The 24994-nt window shown below is 43.3% G+C and overlaps 1 protein-coding gene across 1 annotated transcript in view; it reads right to left on the reverse strand.

The window, feature by feature from the left end:
• The window catches only part of urm1 (ubiquitin related modifier 1), a 46343-nt gene extending 21597 nt beyond the window's left edge, over positions 1-24746 (reverse strand). Inside the window, exons 1-2 of the mRNA XM_078426225.1 lie at positions 24686-24746; positions 20157-20227 (exon numbers count right to left, since the gene is read on the reverse strand). Of these exons, the coding sequence (XP_078282351.1) occupies positions 20157-20227; positions 24686-24720 (106 nt within the window). The 5' untranslated portion in view covers positions 24721-24746. The remainder of the gene's footprint in view (positions 1-20156; positions 20228-24685) is intronic.
• Between the last annotated feature and the right edge of the window lie 248 nt (positions 24747-24994).

Below are 24994 nucleotides of genomic sequence, written 5' to 3' on the forward strand. Positions count from 1 at the left end.
TCTTTGCATGCGATGCAATTAAATCAGATCATATGATGCACAAGTACAATCCAGCCATATACAACTACCACAGGTAAAGAGAAAAATACCAGAGTGCAGAATATAGTGTCCCAGGGCGGCTCGGTGGCATAGCGGTAGAGTTGCTGCCTTACGGTGCCAGAGACCCGGGTTTGACCCTGACTACGGGTGCTTGTTTGTACGGAATTTGCACGTTCTCCCCGTGACCTGCGTGGGTTTACTCACCACTCCAAGGAAGTACAGGTTTGTTGGATATTTGGCTTGGTATAAATGTAAATTGTCCCTAGTGTGTGTAGGGTAGTGTTAATGTACGGGGATCGCTGGTCGTTGCGGACTCGGTGGGCCGAAGGGCCTGTTTCCACACTGTATTTCTAAACTAAATTAAACATTGTCACATTACAATTCAAGGAAAAGTCCAGGGTCCGCATTGATGAAGAATACGAGAGCTATCCCACGACGACAGGATCAACCATGATCTAGATTTATGTGACACTCAAGGAGCTATATAGTTTAATCCCGCATCTATTCTTACATGTCCCAGCCAATATTCAATATAAGGACGACAAACTGTTTGGTTGTCATCCATATATCGAGTAGAGGCACTGAAGCTTAGAGATTGAGCAGTATTCACAGTGGATCAGTGTATTTAGCCAGGCAGACCAAATGTACATTTTGTGGAGGGAATGGACAGGCAATCTGAGGTCCTGTGCGTGTGGAGTTTGCAAGTTCTCCCTGTGACTGCATGATTTCCCTCTGGGTGCTCTAGTTGCCCCCGACATCCCAAAGACGTGCGGGTTTGTAGGTTATTTGGACTCTGTAAATTGCCCCTAGTGTATAGGGAGTGGATGCAATAGTGGGATAACATAGAAGTAGTATGAACGGATGATTGATGGTTGGTGTGGACTCGGTGGGCCAAAGGGCCTGCTTCCATGCTGTATCATTAGACCAAACTAAACTAAGCCTGCCTCATCTGTGATACCTGCTATGGCTAAAGACGATGCCAGTAACTGTTCAGGTTCATGAAAGATGTGCAAATACAAGTGGTTGAGGCAGGTCCAATAACGACATTGAAAAGACATCTGGACAGGTACATAAATAGGACAGGTTGGGAGGGATACGAGCCAAATATGGGCAAATGGGACTAACGTAGACGAGGCACCTTGGGTGGCATGGATGTTAGGATGTTAGGCATGGGGCCTGTTCCTGTGCTGTGTGACTCTACAAGAGTTTGTATGCAGCTGATTTCAACACAAGTCACTGTCCTCAGTGAGAAGAAAACTGAGAGTGAACACAGGAAGGACTGACTCCATAGAAATATTCTACTTTGAAATCAGCTTTGGGGAATGCACAGCACAAAGGCACCGACCGCAGGGAAATATCTTTTCAATAAAACCAGGTTTTGTAATTATCTGGTTCCTTAGATCTTAACAGCCTGTTTGGCCAGACTGCACTGGGTGGCATGTGAGTTTCTGTACTTTCTTGGCACACGCACTACGTTGGCAGAACTGAAATCATTGTCCATTCCTAGCAGCCTTAATGATCAACATTTTAGGTCGTCATGGGGGCTTTGAGAGTCAACGGAGGTTAAAGAAACACTGAGCCAATTTTTTAAACAGTGACTTCAGTATATGTTGGTGCTGGGCGTGTAAAGCATAGCCTCTGTGCTGAGCAGGGCGCTAGTACAGCGATCGATTGTTGCCAGGGACTCTCTAGGAGGTATGCACGCCAGTTCCATCCAGTTTTGAACAGCAAGTACACACACACACAGAGTGAAGATTCCCCCCTCCTCCACATACTCCCAAACTTCCAATCATTCCACCTTGCACTAACAAAGCAACAGTGCTCTTGGTAGCTTCTTTTTTTTTTTGTACAAAAGATGAGTCATTTATAAGGAAGGTCTGGTCATCAGAGCTGTCCTGCGGTTTCAGAGTCATGACCCCAGTGCATTCCGGTCTGGCATCACTTTTTGTGGCGCGGTCACTATGGAAAAGTTGCCCATTTATTGCTGTCAGGGAATGGCGAGGGGGTGGGTCATTGTCCTGTGGAGCAGTGGGGGTGGGGGGACGGGGCAGCTTACCATAAACGCCTCGCACTGATACCACACAGATTAGTCTCTGAAACACAGCAAAAGGGCCAAAAGTCACTTCTATATTTTTTCCCCCCAGAGGTTAATATAAAGAAGCCGTGATAAAGAGGCAATGTCTTTGATTATCCTTTTGTTGCATTCAAGCCATCATAAGCGAGTCGAACCATTTTCCAGCATGGGATCACCGGATAATGAACACAAAGAGCGACTTAGACTTTTATTACCCTTAGCTAAAGAGAAATTGAATGTTCCTTGGATGCAGTGCATTCTGTGGGAGTTGGTCACACCTGGATCAACAGATCCATGGGAACAGCATCACTTCCAAGTCGCCTGTAAATCCTGCCTTGAATACACACTGCCGCATCTTCACTGTCGTTTTGATCAAAGCCTTGAACCCTCTACCAACAAGTGCACTGGGAGACCAACGAGCAGAGAGTAAACCATAACCCACCTCCTCAAGGGCATTTAAGGAAGAAGCCTAACTTTATCACTGATGCCCAGCTCATGAGGATGATTATTAAAAAAAGGCATTACAATTGGCCTCAGTGATCCCTAACTGGAGAAACTCATGCTCCATAGATAGTAATTGTTTGCACAGTTCTACACAAGAACATTGGAATTGAAAAAAATAGGAGCAGAAGCCTAGTCAGCTGCTCGACCTGCTTTGCCACTTAATAAGATTATGACCGATAAAATCGTGGCCTGGACACCACTTTTCTGCTCTCTCTCCATAATCTCTTGCGGTTAAAAGGTCCAAATATTTTCAATGCACAGACTGACAATGAATCTGCCCCCATGGCTCTCTGAGGTAGAGAATTCTAAAGATCCACAGCTTTGTGGAAACATTCGTCCTTGCCTTTCTCTTAGATGGGTAACATTTAGATGGAGACAATTTCTGATCATCTCCCAAAGGTTGTTGGAAAAGAAGGCTGACATGTAGTGGCAGGATCAGGAAAGGGGTGACCAAATAGCAATAGGTCATCCTGAGAGCCCACCATTTCTCCTTTAAACTGCTTCCACCTCGAGCGATGTCATAATGTCCCTGATGGCTTCCTGTCAAATTTAGTAAGATAATCAATGCTCCAAAGCACTTTTTCAAGATCTTACTCTATTAGAAATACAATGCAGGGTGAGGTCAGGAGTGTTTTCTCTCAAAGGTCAGAGGTTGAGGGTAGACCTGATAGAAGTAAAAACAATGACATCCGGAGGCTGCATCGCATCGTTCGATCAGCCGAGAAGGTTGTTGGCTGCAACCTTCCCCCCCATGACCAACCGTACACCACAAGGGCCAGGAAGCGAGTGGGTAAGATCATCTCTGATCCCTCTCACCCTGGCCGCAAACTCTTTGAAGCACTTCCCTCTGGAAGGCGACTCCGGACTGTCAAAGCCACCACAGCCAGACATAAAAACAGCTTTTTTCCATGAGCAGTAGCTCTGCTCAACAACCAAAAGTCTAAAGCCTCCTTTTGCTCTGGTATTATATTTCATTCTTCACATGTGTCAATTATAATATTTTGTTCTTAATTGTTTACTGTATGTCATGTTGTCACTTGCGAGCAAAGCAACAAGGCAAATTCCTTGTATGTATATACACTTGGCTAATAAAATGTATTCAATTCAATTATTTATTCAATTCAATTCAATTCAATTCAATTCAATTCAATTCAATTCAATTCAATTCAATTCAATTTTGAGTTGAATTTTTGAGACAGTCAGAACCTTTTTCCCCAAGGTGGAAATGTCAAGAGTAGTGGGAATAGCTTTAAAGAGAGATGTGTGGATCAAGTTTATTTTCACACAGAAAATGATGGGTGCCTGGAACACGCAGCAAGGGGTGGAGACAGATAACGGCGTTCAAGAAGCTTTTTTAGATAGGTACACAGTTGTGCAGGGAATGGAGGGATATATAGGCAGAGGAGATTAGATTAACTTGGCATCATGTTTGGCACACACATTGTGGGCCGACGCGCTTGTCCCCATGTTGTACTCTTTTATGTTCTACGTAGAAAAGCATTTGTGTTTCCCGCGAGTTCATACACCGCAACTTGCCAATTTGCAAGATCGCCTACAAGCTACTCTTAACAGAATGAGAAGACAGGGAAAATTCATTAATAGGTGTGGACCAACTAATCACTCACTGGCAAGATGACAGCACTGTAGGTTCAACACAGTTGCTCAGTACCAGTTGAACAAAAAACAGTGGGCACTCTTGTGATTACAAAAGTGACATTGAAATGTTTTTAGCTGTCAGCTTGCCAATTGCACCAGTCCAAAAATACAATTTGAAAGACGTTGGGACTATGAATAAAGAAAGGCATCAACCAAGAGATTCAATTTACAAAGGCCCCTAAAGAGGATGGTTTAAAGGGAAACTCACCCACCAAGAGGTTGCGCTATAAGGCCGGGGTTGATCATCAGTAGAGAAGGTGCTCAGAGGGGGATAAAGATAGGCATTGGATCATTCTGTTTCGGTGTTATAAAGTTTATGTGACTCTTTGTAGGTTGCAGAATAAAACTATTTGATAGCATGCTAATCTCTCTCCTCCTCCTCTCTCCTCCCCTCACATATATATATATAATTCTATCCCAATCAATTGGAAGGAATGTTGACAATTCCTCATTCACCAAGTGATGTGACTTTTTTGATCAGTTAAATGGCCAAATGGATTGATCAGATTATGTTTAAAAATAAGATCTCATGGATTAAGACCGTCTATCAGAGAAAGGAAACAGGAACTGCAGATGCTGGCATTACGAGCAAAACACGAAGTGCTGGAGGAACTCAGCAGGTCAGGTAGCATCTGTGGAGGGAATGGATAGACAATTTTTGGGATGAGATCCTTCTTCAATCAGAGCAAGATAGTCAGCGGAACGTCATCCACATCAACATTAATGGATTCATTTCAGAATGAGAACAAGCTTCGCCTTCAGTCAAAACTATTCTGTGAATACTGAATGTGTGCCTTCAACAAGAAACCAAATGGTTCTCAGATAATACATTAAGTGTACCTTCTCAAGAGAGTCAAGAACGTTTGTTGCCATCTCAAGCAGGTCAAGGATGTTTGATTGTCGCATGTACAAACAACCGTGCAATGAATTTCTGACTTGCTGCAATTAACGTCCATTAATGGGCCTGTTAATGCAATAACCCACCAATAAATATCTAATAAAAATCCAATTAATTAATAACCAGGGGTATTGCATAAAAACCAAAGTCTGTAGTGCAACCAAAGAAACAGCCCAAAGAAGATCACAGTTGCTGAGGTTAGTGTTGTGATTGTTGTGATTGTTGTGAAGAAGCTGTTCTTGAACCGGTCTAATTCTCCCCTTACGATTTCATCTTATCTTGCCTCCAACTATTAGGGCCACAGTTTAAGAATAAGGGGTAGGCCATTTAGAACGGAGATGAGGAAAAACTTTTTCAGTCAGAGAGTTGTAAATCTGTGGAATTCACTGCCTCAGAAGGCAGTGGAGGCCAAGTCTCTGAATGCATTCAAGAGAGAGCTAGATAGAGCTCTTAAGGATAGCGGAGTCAGGGGGTATGGGGAGAGGGCAGGAACGGGGTACTGATTGAGAATGATCAGCCATGATCACATTGAATGGTGGTGCTGGCTCGAAGGGCCGAATGGCATACTCCTGCACCTATTGTCTATTGTCTAACTATCTCTCCTATTCTCCCACCGATACCATCGCATTTAAATAGTTACCTTCCGTCTATCTTCACTACCCTTCAAACAAACAAAATGGGCAATGTCTTCCAATGCTGTTACATGCTCAGAAGTCTCCAGGGCCGTAATCGCAAGGAGGACGACATGGGGAAGGCAATTCCACTGGGCAGGAGAGACAGACCATTTCAAACAATGGCCCATCTTTGCAGCCAAGTATGCCACGTTGGAGGGCAGAAAGGAAGAAGCATGTGCGAGGAAATGGTAGGCGGTGGTGTTTAAATATTCAACTTGCTATCATCTTAAATCCACAACCATAGATAGTGTAGGAGCCATTTATGCTTAATTCAGTTATTGTCATTGTGTTATGGCTATGTTTTAATATTTCTAGTTTATGTCTTTTTTGCATGCTTATGGGTGTGACTTAATACGTAATGGGGAGTGTCTAGATGGGAGGAGGCTAGCGTGTCGACAGAGGTTGTGGGTCAGTTTAGGCTCGGAGGATGGTGAGCATACAGTTCTTTACTCTAATGTAATGGCAGTTTCCACACCATCTCAAAGTTCTACTTCGATAGCCATTACTACTCGGGGATGTATCAATCTGAAGAAGGGTCTCAACCCGAAACGTCACCCATTCCTTCTCTCCTGAGATGCTGCCCGACCTGCTGAGTTACTCCAGCACTTTGTGAATAAATACCTTCGATTTGTACCAGCATCTGCAGTTATTTTCTTATACTACTCGGGGATGAAATGTAGTTATAGGTTACGCACACGTCGCACCCTGATATGACAAAACGAATCTTCAAACGTCCTTTCTTAATTAATTGGTTTTATTAAAGTAGCACAAATCAAAGAGTAATTCATCACTTTCCATACTTTATCAACTGTTTCTTCTTCAAACAATATCTTTGAAATCTTGCAGTTATTACTGTGTGGTTCTTACAAAAACAGGTGATACAAGCATATGGTACCACGCGCGTGTAGGACTTTGAGATGGTATAGAAACTGCCATTACAGATAGAAAACAGGGATTTTCAGAGAAAGACGAGGAGAAAATTGAAAAGAATATTCTCTCAAGTGATCACATAACTTAAAAAAATATACGAAAGGATGGAAGACACGATTGGAAAATCCAGGGAAATAGGCAAGGGAAAGGATGGCATTCAGTGGTCCAGGCTACTGATTCAAGCAGACTAGTTTAAATCTCACCACAGCTACTGGGAATTTGAATTCAAATAACATGCAATAAAATCCTATCATCAATGACAATTACATGAAACTACCGCACTGTCATAAAATACCATCTGTGCCACTAATGCACTTCAGGGAAGGAAATGTGCCATGCTAATAAGTGACTCCAATGTGGTTAACTCTGAACCGTTCTCTGAAGTGATCAGTGGACAGTTTGGCATGGACACAAAGTGCTGACCAGGTTAGTGACAGCCACAACCTCTGAACAAACTATGGTGAGAATTTTTTTTAAATATAAATTTTTACTGCAGCAATCCACTGTATCGCTTATTGTTTGAAAACCAAATAGCATTGCCAAACTTTAAAATAACATAAAACTTTGTCTCTAAGCTTCATTGCAATGTCACATTAATGGGGGTAATGCCTCATTTCAATCGATTCAATAGTACGGTTGCAATCGGGCACAACAAAACAATTCTCCCAGCAAATCTTCCATGAAGACAGTTTACCTTTAAGAGAGTACCGTTGTGTTGAACCACGAAGCACAATGTGGCCAGGGGTGAGATAGTCACTGTCACACCCAGAACATGTTGCCAAATAAATTGGTCTGTGGAGTAAAAGCCCCCAGATGGCATTCTCCTGCTGAAAACAATGGCAGCACGCTCAAGCCAGTACGCCTGGCACACGAGCACTCAAACGGCTTTTGTTTCCATGCAAATGTGGAATAATGGCACCCCTTTGTTCCTTGTTCACCCCTCCTCAATATAAAATTTCAAGCTAATCTCAATACAAGAATCCATGTCCTGTTTCCAGCCAATAAAATCAAACACTGGGGCTGAGGTGACAGAAAACAAGAAAAAATGCACCACTGAACAAACAAATCCAACTTCTGACTCTCCATTTAACAAAATAATTTTGTTCATTTCAAATCGAGCTACATCATCTCAACAGGCTATTTCATTTCTTCAAAATTAAAAAGGAGCCTTGTGATTCTTCTTTGAAACATGCATCATCTTCTGAAGGTAGAACATACTTTGTGTTAAAATACAGTCCCATGGTGTCAAGTATCTTCCGTTCCTTTGCCCAAGGAGATTAAATAGTGTGGATTGGGAATTCTGATCCACACTATTCTAGTGAAATGCCCAAGCCAACATTAAATGTCTTTGGATAAACCAATAGTGGATCTGATTCAATAGTGGCATTTAAGAGATTTTTGGATATGCACATGGATATGCAGGGAATGGAGAATATGGATAATGTGCAGGCAGGTAAGGATTGGTCTTGGCATCATGTTCAGCAGAGACATTGTGGGCCATAGGGCCTGATCCTGTGTTGTACTGTTCTATGTTATTTCTTCAATGGAGGAGACATGTCATAGAAACCTGGAATTCAGACTTCTCTTGCGAAGGCTTTCATCTAAAAATGTATGTACACCTAAAACAAAGACACAAAGTGCTGGAGTAACTCAGTGGGTCAGGCAGCATTTCTGGAGAACATGGATAGGTGACGAGCCAAAACATCTGGAGGAGGTGTTAATAAAGGAAGAATATTGGGGAGAGAAAAACAAAAACAGCCACGCTGGAAGATACAAAGCACAGTCCTCTGAAATATTAATTCTGTTTCTCTCTTCATAGATGCTGCCCGACCTGCTGAGTATTTCCAGCATTTTCTGCTTTTATTTTATATTTACAACATCTGCTTTTTTTTGTTTTTCATAGTCAAGGTGACAAAGATGTGTTTGTGAATGACGCAGGAAAACTTATTCAATTAAAATAAACACTGAATTCTATGGATCAACACAGTTCCTCTGTTCCCACAAGATGTCTTCCACCTCTACTTGCTTTAACATTTTCTTCAGTGAATGGGAGATGGAGCAAAATGAACAAAAAGATGAAAGGGGCAAACAGGGCTGTTTGATCACTGAGTTCCTGCTATTGCACAGATAGCCATTGCTCACCATAGTTTTACATGTGATTAAATCAGCCAATTCTTGATTTTAACACAATGTGTCGTGCACATTGCAGTATTCTGCTGCTTTGCTAAAATATCGGCTCATTATGAGTTTAACTGATGATAAAGTTCGGGCAATACAAGATTTTATTTGTTCTTCTGGCTGCAAAGCAGAACCCCAGCTTGCTGTCACCTCTTTTAAATGCACGATTGATGAGACGAGTCAGAGGTTATAGACACACTGGCTCCTATGTCAAAGGAGCTCCAATTTTGTAAGGACTTTGTGTTCCTTGAATGATTCCTTTTGCCTCTTTGCATGTATGCATATATTTTTCAAAAACAGAATTGGAGTGCACAATTAAAGAATGTTTAAGGAAGAAGTGCGGGGGGGGGGGGGGGGGGGGGGGAGGGGAGGGGGCACTGTCCTGATTAAATAAATATGAAAATTTTTAAAGTTTCTACGACACACTGACGTAAAGTCTTCATTTGCGAGAAGCCTCATGCTTCAGCAATTTGGCTTCAGTTTATAAGAAACACACAGTCGCGCAAACACACACACACACGTATACACACCCACACACAATAACACTCCTCTCATTCCCAGGATTTCTCATGGAAGCAAGTTAAACTGATCAAATGGCCTGAATCAATTGACCTGCTCACTATTTGTCGGGTAGTGGCAGAGGCAAGCCTGAATAAGCAGCAAGAAATGCCCCCAACGTCACATCACACTATCACAGCAGGTGTTTCCTTTTTTTTTGTTGTCTCCTGCAATTTTCTCTGGTCATTTTACTCTGTTGAGATCCAGACAATGGGGCAGATCTGTGTCTAAAAAGGTTAAAGCCACGTCCTACCTAGATTTATGGTAAAATTATAACATGGGAAGAAGCCATTTGGCTTAACTGTCTACATATTCAATGCGACAACAGCCACTGCATTTTTAAATCGTGGAGCCACGAGGAACTGCAGATGCCGGTTTACACAAAACAAAATGTTGGAGTAACTCAGCTGGTAAGGCAGCATCTTTGGAGGGCATGGATAAGGCAACGTATTGGGTCGAGATCCTTCTTTAGAGTCTCCACCACTTTGTGTTTTTTTAAAGTTATAGTTTACTGGGCATAAAAGCACAATTGGATGTCCTTGGGCTTTGAAAAGTGTGTTAGCAAAGTAAGATCGCGCTGTTAACCTACAGTGATGGAGTCTTGTCCAAAAGTGGGTAACACTAAGAAATGCCTTTGTTGGCAAAAGACGAACACCAGGAGCCAGGTGAGATCGAAGCACCAAGTGTGGAGTGAGAAAGCAGCCTGCACATTTAGTCCTTCCATATATTGTTCCAGGGATTCACACAGCCATGAGCCAGGAGGGAACACCTGGTAAATAAGCTCTGATTAAAGGCCCATTTATCTCACCAGTGCTTGGGCTACTCGCTACAACTTTCACCTGCATTACAATAGTGACGAGTTTTTTAAAAAAGCACTTCACTGACACTCAAATACACCGAACCCGAACTATATGAAAGAAAATGCTGTACAAATACTAGATGCTTATTTCCTCAAAAGTCTGGCAGACAGCATATCTGACATATTTACCCTCAGATTTCGAGAGACAAAAATGGGAAAGGCAGCAGCATTGTACTGAACTCGATATAACAGTCTAAATGTATCACCACCCTCATCATTCTCTCCTCCACCCCTCCCCCACCCCCAATAAAGTCTAAGCTGCTGGATCAGTGACTACATTTACAAGTGAATGGCCCATAACAAAGACCCGGTTTCTGTAAAGAATGAGGCAGAAGATGGATTTTCACAGATGTTGCACAGAGTCACTGCTCATTGTTTAATTAGGCAGAAACTTGCCTTTTTAAAATGTGATTTGCACAGAGGCGCAGGGCATTTAAACTTTGCTCAGAGTTCAGCAAACAGGACTCTCCAAACCAACACAGAATGACCAGCTGGTAATGAGCAGCGTGTGAACGGAATTTTAAACACAGCGGCATATCCCACACCTCACCATCCTCAGCAGGTCACGACTGACCTGTTTTTGCTTAAAGGGAACTTCTTTTAAAACAGGGTACATACTGGGATCACACAAGTGGAGAAATTAAAGGCAGAAAATAGGAAACAAAATAAAATCTTAACCACAGTGCTTCCTTCTACTTATATGGAGAGATTGGAGAAAATGGGATTTGTTTTACCACGCAGAAGTCATTTTCAGTTGCAAAAGGGTTAGTAACTCGGGCACCCAGAATGAAAGTGAGAGGAAAGGAATGAGGGCGACACAGGTTTTTTTTTAAATCCAACAGGATAACGTGATTTGGAATCATCTGCAGGAAAGGATGGTGAAAGCAGATTCCACAACAAACGTTAACAAAAAGCGAAGTAATTGAAAAGTGATGGAGGAAAAGAGCAGAGGAGTAGGACCATTTGATCATTTTACCAAAGAGCATTGAGTTATAGAGCTATACAGCATGAAAACAGGTCCTCGGCCCACCTTGCCCATGCCAACCAAGTTGGCATTCTGGGCCGGTGGCATTTGCCTGCATTTGACCCAGAGCCTTCCAAACCCTTCCTATCCATGCATTGCCTTATTATAAGAAATAAGAAATTATAAGAAATGTATTGCCTTATCCATAAGAAATAACAAGAGTAGGCCATCATTCAATCTGTTTTAAGGCCGATGTTCTTCCTCAATCCCACTTTTGTGCACTAACCTTGATTTCCCTAGTGTTCAAAAGTCTACTGATCTCAGCTTTGAGTAATGTCACTGCAGCTATGAAGACAAACATCAAATCTGCATCAAAATGTTAAGCCCTCCAATAGCTTTGTACAAGATTCTTCTGGGAAACCCCACAGTGAAAGGAAGGTGGGAGAAGAAACACAAGTAACATTTGAACAGTAGGTAAGATAATATAAGAAGATAACTGCAGATGCTGGTACAAATCGAAGGTATTTATTCACAAAATCCTCGAGTAACTCAGCAGGTCAGGCAGCATCTCGGGAGAGAAGGAATGGGTGACGTTTCGGGTCGAGACCCTTCTTCAGACTGACAGTAGGTCTGACAACAGCAGTCAGTAAAATGCTGGAATCTATCAGTAAAGGGGTGGTAACGGAGGACATTTGCAAAATAATAATTAGATCAGGCAGAATCAACACGTTTGATGAATCCTTTGGAATTTTCATCGGCTGTTCTGCAGTTTTGTGAATTTACAAGGATGAATCAATTGAAGTGGTCTCTCCCCAAAACAGGAGATTTTCTATAGAGGAAATGCAGTAAGTGGAGAAACGATGTATACAAACCGTCTCAGTTTTTTAGTCAATGTATCATACACGTCAGCCAATGTGCACAGAACCTCCCAGAAATAATGAGAGAGCAATGAGAAGATAACCTCTTATTTTTGCATGGCTATAGGGAAGCAGCTTGAAACCTCTGGCTCAGGCCCAATGGACTCAACCGCCTTCTTCTGTGATGCATCATTCTGTGGCTACGTAAAAGTCTATTGCTTACCCGAAGTATAAAAATAATAAGGCAATATAGTTCAGTACTTCTGGCTGTTCTTTTGGACATTGAGGAATTGGCTCAGATCAAGGCAGCCTAACAAGGGAACAGGGCATAGCTTTAAGATGACAGGAGCAAAGTTTAAACAAGGTGCACGGGAGAAATTCATTTTACATAGAGAATGATGGGTGCTTGGAATTAACTGCAGGTGGCAGTGGTGGAGACAGATACCATGGTGGCATTTAACAGGCTTTTAGGCTCATGAGTAAGCAGGGAATGGAGGAATATTATCATTTACAGGCAGAGGAGATTAGTTTAACTTGGCACTATGTTCGGCACGGACATTGAGGGCCGAAGGACATGTTCTAGTGCTGTTCCATGTAAAGCCATTGTCAATCTACAAAAAATTCTCTCAGCCATCATCTTTTATTCCATGATCTGTCTTTTCAGAGAGTTTCCTTGCAGCTGAAGAATGTTGAACACATTTCCAGTTTACGATAAATATCACAACTCTGCTCTCAAATTCAAATGGCAATGTAAGCGATGTAAGGGGGAAGGGGGGGGGGCGATGTTGTGGGTTGGGAAGGAAGGCTGGATGCCAGTTAAAGTGGTCTGTGTACTCTGCATAAACAGTACTTTTCAAAGGGAAGATAAATTAATATTTGAAACTAATTTACAGAACAGCTGAAGACACAGACCTACTGCAACTTGGCAGCTGTTCCGAACGATAGCGTATCCTGTCATCAGTGCCAATTCTCTTCAATCGATTCCCACCCATCCTCGAGCACTCTTCTGAACAGCAATGTTCTCGTTTCATTCTCAATGGCCTGCTTTGCAAAACTTAACCAGTGACCTTGAACTAGTATGAGCCGATCATTGGCTTCACACTTTACCAGAAACCTTGATCGCATTCTGAGAAGTTGACCACTTTCCACCATTCTCCACTTTCACCCAGTGATGATCTCTGCAAACCTGTCAGCCTATCCTGTATGATGCAGAGCTCTCGAGGGCAGATGTCATCAAACCACAATCGTAAGGTCCATTTTCTGATGATGTTCTTCTTAAAAAGGTGCGGCATTCATAAGGAGGAAGACCTCATGGCCACGTGCAGTGGAAGGTTGGGAGCCCGAAGACGGGAGAGTCAAGGAAGGGGCCGGCCGCTGGCGGCGACGGATGCAAGGAGTGAACCGGTAGGAGAGGGACCGGGGAATTACCTCCAGCGCCTTCAAGGTCGGCTGCAGGAGGCGCCTCCTGGGACACAATGGCGGTCGGCAGAGGAGTGGAACTTCAGGCCGTGGGTCTGCAGGTTTCCTGGATCGCTCCACGACTTCCAACATACGGACTGGACTGTGGACTGTTTGTGTTTCCTGCTTTTTTAATTTGAAACTGAACCAAAATTGTGTTGACTGCGCATTTGTGATTGTGCAAAATAATTTCACCGTGCTATGCATACGTGACAATGGAATGGAAATTTATAAATTTACAGGTCACTGGTTCATCTGGTTTCTACCCTGGCCGTCCTCTCATTTCACTACTACCATCAGGAAAGTGGTACAGGAGCCCAAAAACCAAGACCACCAAGTTCAAGAAAAGCTTCTTCCCAGCAACCATCAGGCTATTGAACACTGCACAAGACTAACCTCTACCTCAGTAACTATCTACTTTCGTGGACTGTGTCTTTGGTTGCACTATGGATTTCGGTTTTGCACTAATTACAGTTACCTAGTATTATTATTAATTTGTGTAGGAAGGAACTGCAGACGCTGGTTTAAACCGAAGACAGATACAAAAAAGCTGGAGTAACTCAGCGGGTCAGACAGCATCTCTGGGAAAAGAAATAGGTGACGTTATGGGTTGAGACCATTCTTCAGACTATTATTAATTTATCGATTACATTATTAATTTATTGTATTATTAATTATTATCTGATAGTTTTTTTGTGAAGCAGCAAGTAAGAATTTAATTGTTCCGTTGCCAGTGCATATGACAATTAAACGCTCTTGGCTCTTGAATCACAGAAGCAAATTTATACACAGCAGAGTCCCACTAAGGGAATGGAGGGATATGGATCATTTGGAGGGATACGAGTCAGCAACGAGGTGGTGATCAGACAATCCTGTTTACGGATCTTTGTTGAGAGGTAAATAATAGCCAGGACTAGGGATTATACCCACGCAAACTGAACCGCATTTTAATGCCTCATCTGATTAATGACACCTCCAACAGTGAGAGCCAGTGAGAGCCTGGGGAGATTTCATCCCTACATTTCATTCTAGAAATTGCACAGTTATTTTGTATACAAAGTTTGGCCCACGGCTATTAATTATTCTAAACTCATATTCTTATCCACATTAAAGTGTTTATGCACTTTTGAATGCACGTTTACAGAAAGACATAATTTATGCCTCCAGTATTTAAAATTTTTTGATCCATCTCTGTTTTTCAGTTCAAATAAAGTGTCTCCAATTTAGTCATGTTTAGTCAGTTTACCTCAGTTTAATCCAAGAACAAGAACTGATTTAAAGTCACGCATTGTAAATACTGACAATATTAAATTGTTTAAGTACCAAACGAAGTCTTGAAGGATTGGACAGGCTGGATGCAGGAAACATGTTCCCGATGTTGGGGGAGTCCAGAACCAGGGATCACAGTTTAAGAATAAGGGATAGGCTATTTAGGACTGAGATGAGGAAAAACTTTTTCACCCAGAGTTGTGAAACTGTGGAATTCTCTGCCACTGAAGGCAGTGGAGGCCAATTCACTGGATGTTTTCAAGAGAAAGTTAGATTTAGCTCTTAGGGGTACAGGAATCAAGAGATATGGGGAAAAAGCAGGAACGAGGCACTGATTTTAGATAATCAGCCACGATCATATTGAATGGCAATGCTGGCTCGAAGAACCGAATGGCCTACTCCTGCACCTATTTTTCTATGTTCTATGTTCTATGCTTCTTCATTCCAGTCGTAGTGATTCGATTTAACATTTGGAAATCCCTGGCCCATGCAAAGCTGTGGCGTGGCAGAGAATCCTTTTCTTCCCCTCTTTATTGAGAGCTTCTCAGCAGGCCAATTGTCACAGTTCAAGGCAGCATTGATGGAACAATGCCACAGTTGCCTAGCACTGCAACAGCCACTGGCCCGTACCTTACCTGACCCGGGGGAGAGAGAGGAGCATTCTGCACATGGAAGGGCAAGTGGGTGAAAGGGAAAAGTGATGACAATTTTATTCACCAGCCAGAACAACTTTTTTTACGAAGGTACTTAATAAATAAGAGCACAAAACGTCAAACAGAGTTAAGAAATCTGATTTTAAATTGGGATGGAGGGCCAACAGGGGCAAGGGGAGGCCGTCGATAAGCTTTTATCTTGCAAACAGTGCAGCAGGCAAGAGAGAACAAGTCTGAAGTAGGGTTGCAACCCAAAACATTACCTATCCTTGTTCTCCAGGAATGCTACCTGACGCACTGAGTTACTCAAGCATTTTGCATTTCTTTGCCTATGTTTGGCATAATCCAGTTTCTGGATATTACGAGAGAAAACAAATGTTGGACTTGATTCAGGATTAAGAATAATTAAGTAAATAGAAAGCGCTCAGAACACTTGTTTCAAAATGTCCCAATAATGGGAGCATAAGATACCCATTCACGCACGAAATAGTGCATTTTAAAGAGCAATGCGGACATAACCTGTTTGGGGGAAGGGCAGGAGTGGAAATCAAAGATTATCTTGGAGTAGTAAAGCAGAACACTTTCACACACTTGGGCTCTGTGGGGGGCAATGGTTACAATGGTTACATGAATGCAAAGTCAAGCGTCAGGAGCTTATGGCACCACAGTACACAGGCTGACTGCTGTGAACGCTCAGTACACATTGGAAATGATAGTGTTGTGGGCCAGAGAGACAGAGGTTGGGAGTTCAAATGCCACTGTGGCAAGTCTCGAAACGCAACCGACTAAACCTGATAATATATGGGAAAGTGGCAGGGAAATAACTGCCACTGAACTGTGCTGGAAACTGCACATTTCAACATTAAACATCCTCAGGTTTGTAACATTCTGGCGCTGAGAGAACTGACACTAACGACACCTCATAGAAATCACAGGGAACTACAGATGCTGGAATCCTCAGCAGAACCCAAGAGGAGCAACAAAAAAAACCCCAGCTCCTGGAGAGACACTAGAGATAATAGTGAAGGAATGGGGGGGGGGGGGAAGCTACTGCTGAGTCACCCTCCCTGGCTATGACTGGATAGCTAAGAATGGAACTAATAGACACAAGAAACTAGATGCTGGAATTTTGAGCAAAAAGACAAAAGTGCTGGAGAAACGCATTGGATCAGGCAGCATCTGTGGAGGAAATGGACAGGTCTTTTCGGGTCTGAAGAAGCGTCTTGACCCAAAGCATTGTCTGTCCACTCCCTCCACAGATGCTGCCTGACCCCGCTGAGTTCCTCCAGCACTTTGTGTTATACCTCATGGAAATTGTTTCATGGTGAATGCTCAGGCACTTCAAGATTGCTGGATGGCCGAGAGAATGAGAAAGCGAGACGCTTTATATCTTATGTGACCTTAAGGCATCCTAAAGTGTGTTGCAGCCAATAACATCCATTGGAAGTATCGTCACCAATCTAAAGTAAAGGACATGGCAGCCAAATTGAACACCGCAATTTCCGTGTAACAGCTTTGAGATAGCATAAGATGACAGTTTCAATGATGTTAGTTTAGGAGTAAGGAATGATCATCGAGGAGTTTTCTTTTGTCCCTCTTGAAAATAGTGCCACTGGATATTTCAGGAGCTGGAGATCTAAAAAAAATCAAATAAAAACAGAAAATGCAGAAAACACATAACATCAGAATGCATCTGTGCAAAGAGAAAGATAGTTAATGTTTCACGTCAAAGACTCTTTGTCAGAAGGGTCAGGACACTAACAAAGGGTCTTTGATCTGGCCTGCTAGCTGCTTCTCTGTCCACAGAAGCTGTCTGATCCGCAGAGAGTTTGCAGCTTTTCTGGTTCCATTCGATGAGCTGGTACGGCAGTGGGAGGCGAGAGTGATGGCCTGGTCTTAGTCGAAGGCTTTCTCTGAAAGAAGAGACCTATCCACCTAACTTCTGATTCAGAGTCAATTGTTCCACCACTGAACCACAGCTAACAAGGAAAAAACTGGGAATGGACGGGGAAAGAAAGAACAAAATATTGTGATAAAACCCTCCCTTTGTTATCACATCTCATAACCTTCCTGCAAACTCATTCATGAATATCAACAATTTGTTTTAGTGAATTACAGTATTTGGGATGGGATAGAGCAAGGATTTGATCAGTCTTTGCTCAGTGCACTGCAAACTTTCCTCTATGGATTCATTTTCAATTAACACTGAGTGTTTTCCATTGAGAAACATTAAAACAAGGAATCCTAAAGAAACTACTTTCAAACATGACTTCCAGATAGCATAACTAATGTGGCTCCTCCAGTTCACTATCTCGCCTTGCATTGTGAAGTGCAAACTACGGTTCTAATTTCCAGATTAATTCCTGAATGACTAATTTGCCTCCCAAAACTTTATCAATCCCCACAGCTGCAAAACTACTGAGGGTTTACTTACCAAAGCTAAACAACAATAACTCAATTACAACTCTGGCAACCACACCTCACTAAACCAAGGCTTGGATTAACATTGGAAAATTATTCCCAAAAGATCCTTGCAGAAGCAATGTTGATGTGTGTTAATGCAGTGTCAGCAATTTTCAGGTCTTTTTTTTTTGCAAGACTGGCAGAATTATAGGATAGTGCAGCTTAGGACAGGCCCTTCAGCCCACAATGTCTGTGCCCAACATGATGCAAGGTAAAACAAACCTCATCTGCCTGCACCTGATCTATACCCCTCATTCTCTGCATATCCATGTGCCTATCTAAAAATCTCATAAATGCCGCCACCACCATCCCTATGTTTCCAGAGTGTTTTCTGGAAACATTGATTGGTGCTGAAATTTCATCCCTGCCAGGCCATTGGCAGTAAGGGAAGGGCAGTACATTCCCGGTGCCCGGTAAAACGACTAGGCTTGTATACACTGGAATTTAGAAGGATGAGAGGGGATCTTATCGAAACGTATAAGATTATTAAGGGGTTGGACACGTTAGAGGCAGGAAACATGTTCCCAATGTTGGGGGGGTCCAGAACCAGGGGCCACAGTTTAAGAATAAGGGGTAGGCCATTTAGAACAGAGATGAGGAAAAACTTTTTCAGTCAGAGAGTTGTGAATCTGTGGAATTCTCTGCCTCAGAAGGCAGTGGAGGCCAATTCTCTGAATGCATTCAAGAGAGAACTAGATAGAGCTCTTAAGGATAGCGGAGTCAGGGGGTATGGGGAGAAGGCAGGAACGGGGTACTAATTGAGAATGATCAGCCATGATCACATTGAATGGCGGTGCTGGCTCGAAGGGCCGAATGGCCTACTCCTGCACCTATCGTCTATTGCCCACCACTTTGTGTAAAACAACTTTCCCCGCACATCTCCTTTAAAATTTGCCCCTTTTACCTTAGTGCCCTTTCTTTGACCCTGGAAAACGCAAACCTATCTGTGACTCCCATAATTTTATATACTTCTATGAGATTTCCCCGCAAGTCATGCGATATGATTTCCCCCAAGTGCTTGCGAAATCCCACCCAATAACAATGCAATGTTTTATTACAATAGCCCACAGAACAGAGACACTAGGAACTCCAGACGCTTGAATCTTGAGCAAAATATAAAGTGCTGGAGGAACTCAGCGGCCAGGCAGCATCTCTGGAGAACATGGATACGTTTCGGGTTGAGATTTTTATCAGACCCATATTAGGCAACATGGTTGAAAAACGATGAAAAAAAAACAGGGGGTGGGGGGGGGGGCAGTATCTATGGATGTAATGTAAAGGTGAACGTTTGGGTCGGGATCCTTCCTCACGCCTGCAGGAAGGTCCCAATTCGAAACGTTGTCTGTCCATTCCGTGCACAGATGCTGCCTGACCTGCTGAGTTACTCCAGCACTTTGTGTGTTTTGTTCAAGATTCCACCTGCAGTTCCTTACAGCCGCAGAATCTCCATGCTGTTTTCACGAGGCCGCTTGGCCATTTCTGGACATGATGAGAGATGGCATTAAAGGAAGCATGAATGGTTTGAACAGACAACAGAATGAACTTCTGGATTTGTTTCAGGTAAGTCAAGTCAAGTTAAGTCAAGTTTATTTGTCACATACACATACACGATGTGCAGTGAAATGAAAGTGGCAATGCCTGCGGATTGTGCAACAAAAAATAATTCAACTACAGCATATAAATTAAAATGAATACAGAAAGGGACCGAAGGAGTTAGAAAATAAATGTTCAGTGAGCTCTCTTCTGTGTTGATTGGCGGTGGGATTTTATCCCTGCCAGGAGATCGTTGGCAGTAAGTAAGGGAGGGGCAAGAAGTGTCTAGCTCTTGAGCCAGGGATGGCATTGATGTAGACACAAGGAATTGCAGATGCTGGAAATTTGAACAAAAGAGAGGAAATGGATAGATGACGTTTCGGGTCAGGACCCTTCTTCAGACTCTGATGGCTTTGATGCACCAGTTGACTTTCTCCAATTGAACATTTGTTTACATTTGTACTCTTGTCTCTGCAGCTTCCCCCACCCCACTCCCAAGATGATAAGCCCAAAATCGGCACAAGTGCCCACGTTTACTTTGGTTATTTAGAAGAGAATTCTATGAATGTAATTGCAGTCTAACACTCACATGGCGCTGGCTGGCTCGGCAATGTGACGTGTTGCTCCTTCTCCCCGTTGAACAGCAGCTCAGCACCTCCTCTATAATTAATCAGAAAAGAAATGAATAATTTAATTAAGAGCAACATGTCCCGGAAAGCCAGTGTGACATTGCGGATAAATAATTGTCAGTACTGAGTTTTAAAGAAGAATCTGCTGAGCACCGAGTGTCAGATCAAGCAATCCCAAATGGGAAGAGAATATGTGTCCCGATCCCTCTGTTCTAACCCCACTACAAACTGACCATAACCTCTGCAGCACTGGCCAATACATCCAGTGTTCCATCTTTTCATGGTGAGACCAAAATCACAATGGCATAGCACTTGGGACTGTCCCTTCTGTTTCTTAAACGTTCTAATATTCAGTTAGTTTAGTTCAGAGATGCAGTGTGGAAACAAGCCTTTCAGCCCACCAAGTCTGTGCCGACCATCGATGACCCATTCACACTAGTTCTATGTTATCCCACTTTTGGTAATTTCGAGGCCAATTAATCTACAAACCCACATGTCGTTGGGATGTGAAAGGAAACCCACGCAGTCACAGGGAGGAAGTGCAAACTCCACACAGACAGCGCCTGAGGTCAGGATTGAGCCTGCATCTCTGGTGCGGTGAGGCAGCATCTTTACCCGCTCTGCCATTGTGTCACCTCGGAAGAGAATGGTCTCACTAATCTGTCATGAACCCTCTGTTCTAACCAATGTTCTAGCTTTTCATGGCAAGACCAAAACACAATGATATAGCCCCCTCTGCCTTTTTAACTTGTTGTACTATTCAATTAGTTTAATTTAGTTTTGAGATACAGCGTGGAAACAGGCACTTTGGCTCACCGAGTCCACGCCAACTATTGGTCACCTGTTCACACTGCTTCCATGTTATCCACTTTTCACATCCACTCCCTACACACTAGGGGCATTTTTACAGAAGCCAATTAACTTACAAACCTGCATGTCACTGGGAAGAAACCAGAACACCCAAATGAAACCCACGCAATCACAGGGAGAACATGCAATGTCAACACAGACAGCACCCGAAGTCAGGATTGAACCCAGCTATCTGGCACTGTGAGGCAGCAACTCTACTGCTGCGCCACTGTGCCGCCTTAAAGTTAGTTCACGGCAAATCGTAATCCCACACTCATTATGCCTTTGTTCCAAATTCGTGTCACTTTTACTTAACAATATTAGTCCTGGCACATTCGGTTTAATCCAGACGTGCCAGCATTTTGGGAGGAAGAGTTTCCATATTAGAGTGCAAGTAATTTTACCAAAAGCAAATTTAAGATACATCATTTTATCTAATAGAAAAGATATTTGACTGATTTCTGATTTTGAAATGTATAAATCATAATTTATTTTTCTAAACATCTATTCAAATCCCTCCTCCATGCTTGTAGCATCTCATAGCTTTTTATTTGTCACATATGCAACTGCACAGTGAAATTCTTTTTGCATATTATACATGCAGGTGCTGCCATTTATGGCGCCATCATTCAAAATCTACTCTTCAGCTATTTGGATATGGAGGCCATTGGATATTTGGATATGGCGGTCATGCTAAGTATACGCAGGTGTTCTTTCTCATGCACAAAATGTTTGCGCTCTCCCTGGGCTGATGTGGGAGTTAGTTTACGGCCTGTCAGACTGAAACCAGACAGGTTTCTCTAACGCCATAAGTACAGAGCTTGGTGCATCTGTGGGTGACTGGGTTTGGGGGCACTTAACTCGGAGGAGAGGGGAAACATTCAGTGTTGTCACATCAATCACTAATCCTAATTGTTCCTGCAGTAAAACGCATTAAATTGTTTGACAACATCTAATATCATGCATACAAAATGGATACTTGGACACAGTCCTGATATTGAACAGTTTGCCATAGTCTTAAAACAGTGTTGACCATGGTTCACTTCCAGCAGAATATTGAACATACAAGACACACTGCAGAGACCTCAGCATCACGTTGCCCTCAGATGAGTGCTAAAGATTCAATCATATTATTTTGAAAGCAAAAATGGTGTCATTATAACTGGTGCACAAGCAAATGTTCATTTCTCTACCAACATCCTCTCAGTTATCTCTGGACTGGACCATTGGATGTTTATGCTGACGTCCCTTTACTCTTGTTTAATTTGTTTACAGCTCCAACAGTGAAGCAATTCCCCAGTTCAGCAATGGAAGTCAACTTTGGGTTTTTACCTTGCTCTAATGTTTATAAGGAGATTTGAACCTAGAATCTGAAAGGTAGATGAGAGTGCCAACTGGAGCAGTACTGACACGATGAGAGAATGAGAGGAAATAAAAATTATACAGGGCTTTGACAGAGGTGTCAAGGATTGGACTAATGGAAGTGTACCTTCAAGGCACGAGGGGCAAAGTTTTAAAATGTGCAGAGGATGGTGGGTGCCTGAAACATACTGCCAAGGGAGGTGAGGGAGGCAGTTATGATAGTGGCATTTAAGACGATTTGAGAAAGGCACAAGAATATGTAGGGAATGGAGGGATGTGGATCAAGTGTAGGCAGATGAGATTAGTTTAACTTGGCATCAGACATTGTGGGCCGAAGGGCCTGCTGCTATGCAGTAGCCTTCTGTGTTTTATGTTTTATTACAGTTTTTTATAGTACTATTAAAAATTATATATTTATCTCTGTTTTATTGCATTTATGGGCTGATAAGCTGCAGCAAGAGATGGCGGTGGTGTCAGATGGAGGAAAAGAACAGTGCCGGTGAGCAGGCTGGGGACTTATCTCCCATGTCCACGGAGGCGCTCTGGGTGATCCAAGGTTGACCATGTCAGATGCCCCAAGTCTCAGAGGCTGGGCAGTGGCCATGTGAGACAAGGGAAGCTCGTTTGTGGGTTGATGTGTCTGGATTGAAATATCGGTGGAGTGGGCCGCTGGAGGCCTCGCAACAGCCTGAGGCTCGATTAGATCGGCCGCTGCTCCAAGTGTCCGAGCGTACAGATCAGACACAGCTTGCAGCTGCACAGAATGACAGCCGAGCAGCGGTGGAGGAGACTGACAGCATCGCCTGGTCAGGCTGATCCTTCCAACTCTAACTCAGTGCCAGGATAACGGGCCTTTATGGCGAAGTTAACTCTAACAGCTTTAACAATTCTAAACTTGAAGGATACAAGATTGCAATGGAAACATGGCGACTTATGTGTACTGCCTCAGCACACCTGTGTACTGCCTCAGTTTAATCTACTATCTTACATTCTTAAACTTACGTATGATCATGCCTATGTATTGTAAGATTGTTATTGAACTGTACACAACAAGAATTCCACTGTCCCTGGAGACATGTGACAATAAAGTTTGTAAAATTATTTTACCATATTATGAAAGATGGACACAAAGTGCTGGAGTAACTCAGCAGGTCGGGCGGCATCTCTGGAGAAAAAGGATGGGTGATGTTTCGGGTTGGGCTGAAGAAGGGTCCCAACCGAAATTGTCACCCATCCTTTTTCTCCAGAGCTGCTGCCTGACCTGCTGAGTTATTCTGGTTCTGGTTGATGATTGCGCAAACACCTCATAAGTGGTTATCTCGCGCAGCACTTACTCCAGCACTTTGTGCCCATCTTTGCTATAAACCAGCAACTGCAGTTCCTTGTTTCGACATATAGAACCGTTTTGTCAGGTTTTCACTGCATATGACAATTAATTATTCTCGACTGTCTCGACCCAATCACAGAATGTGAGGAAACAAATTCCGTACAGAGCTTTGGAGCTGAGTGACAGAGGTGTCAAGGATTGGATTAATGCACCCATTGATGTAGATGGTAGGTACATTCTAGTGGGAAACCGACTGTTGATTTGTTTGATTATGAAGTACATAGTATAATTCCACCTCCAACACTAAACGCCACTCAATTTTTGCCCCCCGCCCATCAGTTATTCAAACCCACCTTCTCCATCACCTAAAATAGACACATAAAGCTGGAGTAACTCAGCGGGTCACACAGCATCTCTGGAGAGTCGGAATAGATGATGTTTCAGGGGTTTGAAGAAGGGTCTCGACCTTTTCTCTGGAGATGCTGTCTGACCCACTGAGTTACTCCAGCTTTGTGTGTCTATCTTCGGTTTAAACTAGCATCTGCAGCTCCTTCCTTCCCTCTCCATCACCTACCTATCCCAGTATCACAACAATCTGACAGCTTCCATTAACCAGGGGACACAGGTTTAAAGAAAGGGACAGGATTTAATAAGAACCTGACCCCCTCGGGGGTGGGGGGAGATTTTTCCACTGGGTATATGGAAGGAGCTGCCAGACAAGGTAGGTAAGGCTGGTACAAGAACAACATTGGGAAGAGAGTTGAACTGTCTGTGCGAGGGCCGGTCGCGCTGTCCCGGGCTTCGCTGCCAGCGTGAGCGAGACGTTACATCTGAAGCCACAACCCGACCGGCACCAGGATAAACCTCAACGTTCCCCGGCTCAACATTCAACGAGCTACGGCGCCACCCCGACCGTGGCCGCCTCCAACTTCCCGTGGGGAAAGCACGCACCTGAACTCTAGATGCACGCCGATGGGCGCCGCCATCTTGCTGCCGCCGACCCGGAAGCCGTTGCGCTGCACCCGGAAGTGAATGGGACAGTTGGTCAAGGGGGCAGCAGGTGGACATCTCTGAGTGAAATGTGGCCACAACACATGGCAGGAGTGGTCCTTGAAATGTGGTCACAACACATGGCAGGAGTGGTCCTTGAAATGTGGCCACAACACATGGCAGGAGTGGTCCTTGAAATGTGGTCACAACACATGGCAGGAGTGGTCCTTGAAATGTGGCCACAACACATGGCAGGAGTGGTCCTTGAAA

The sequence above is a fragment of the Rhinoraja longicauda genome, chromosome 31, assembly GCF_053455715.1.
Source record: "Rhinoraja longicauda isolate Sanriku21f chromosome 31, sRhiLon1.1, whole genome shotgun sequence".
NCBI classification, from domain to species: Eukaryota; Metazoa; Chordata; class Chondrichthyes; order Rajiformes; family Arhynchobatidae; genus Rhinoraja; species Rhinoraja longicauda.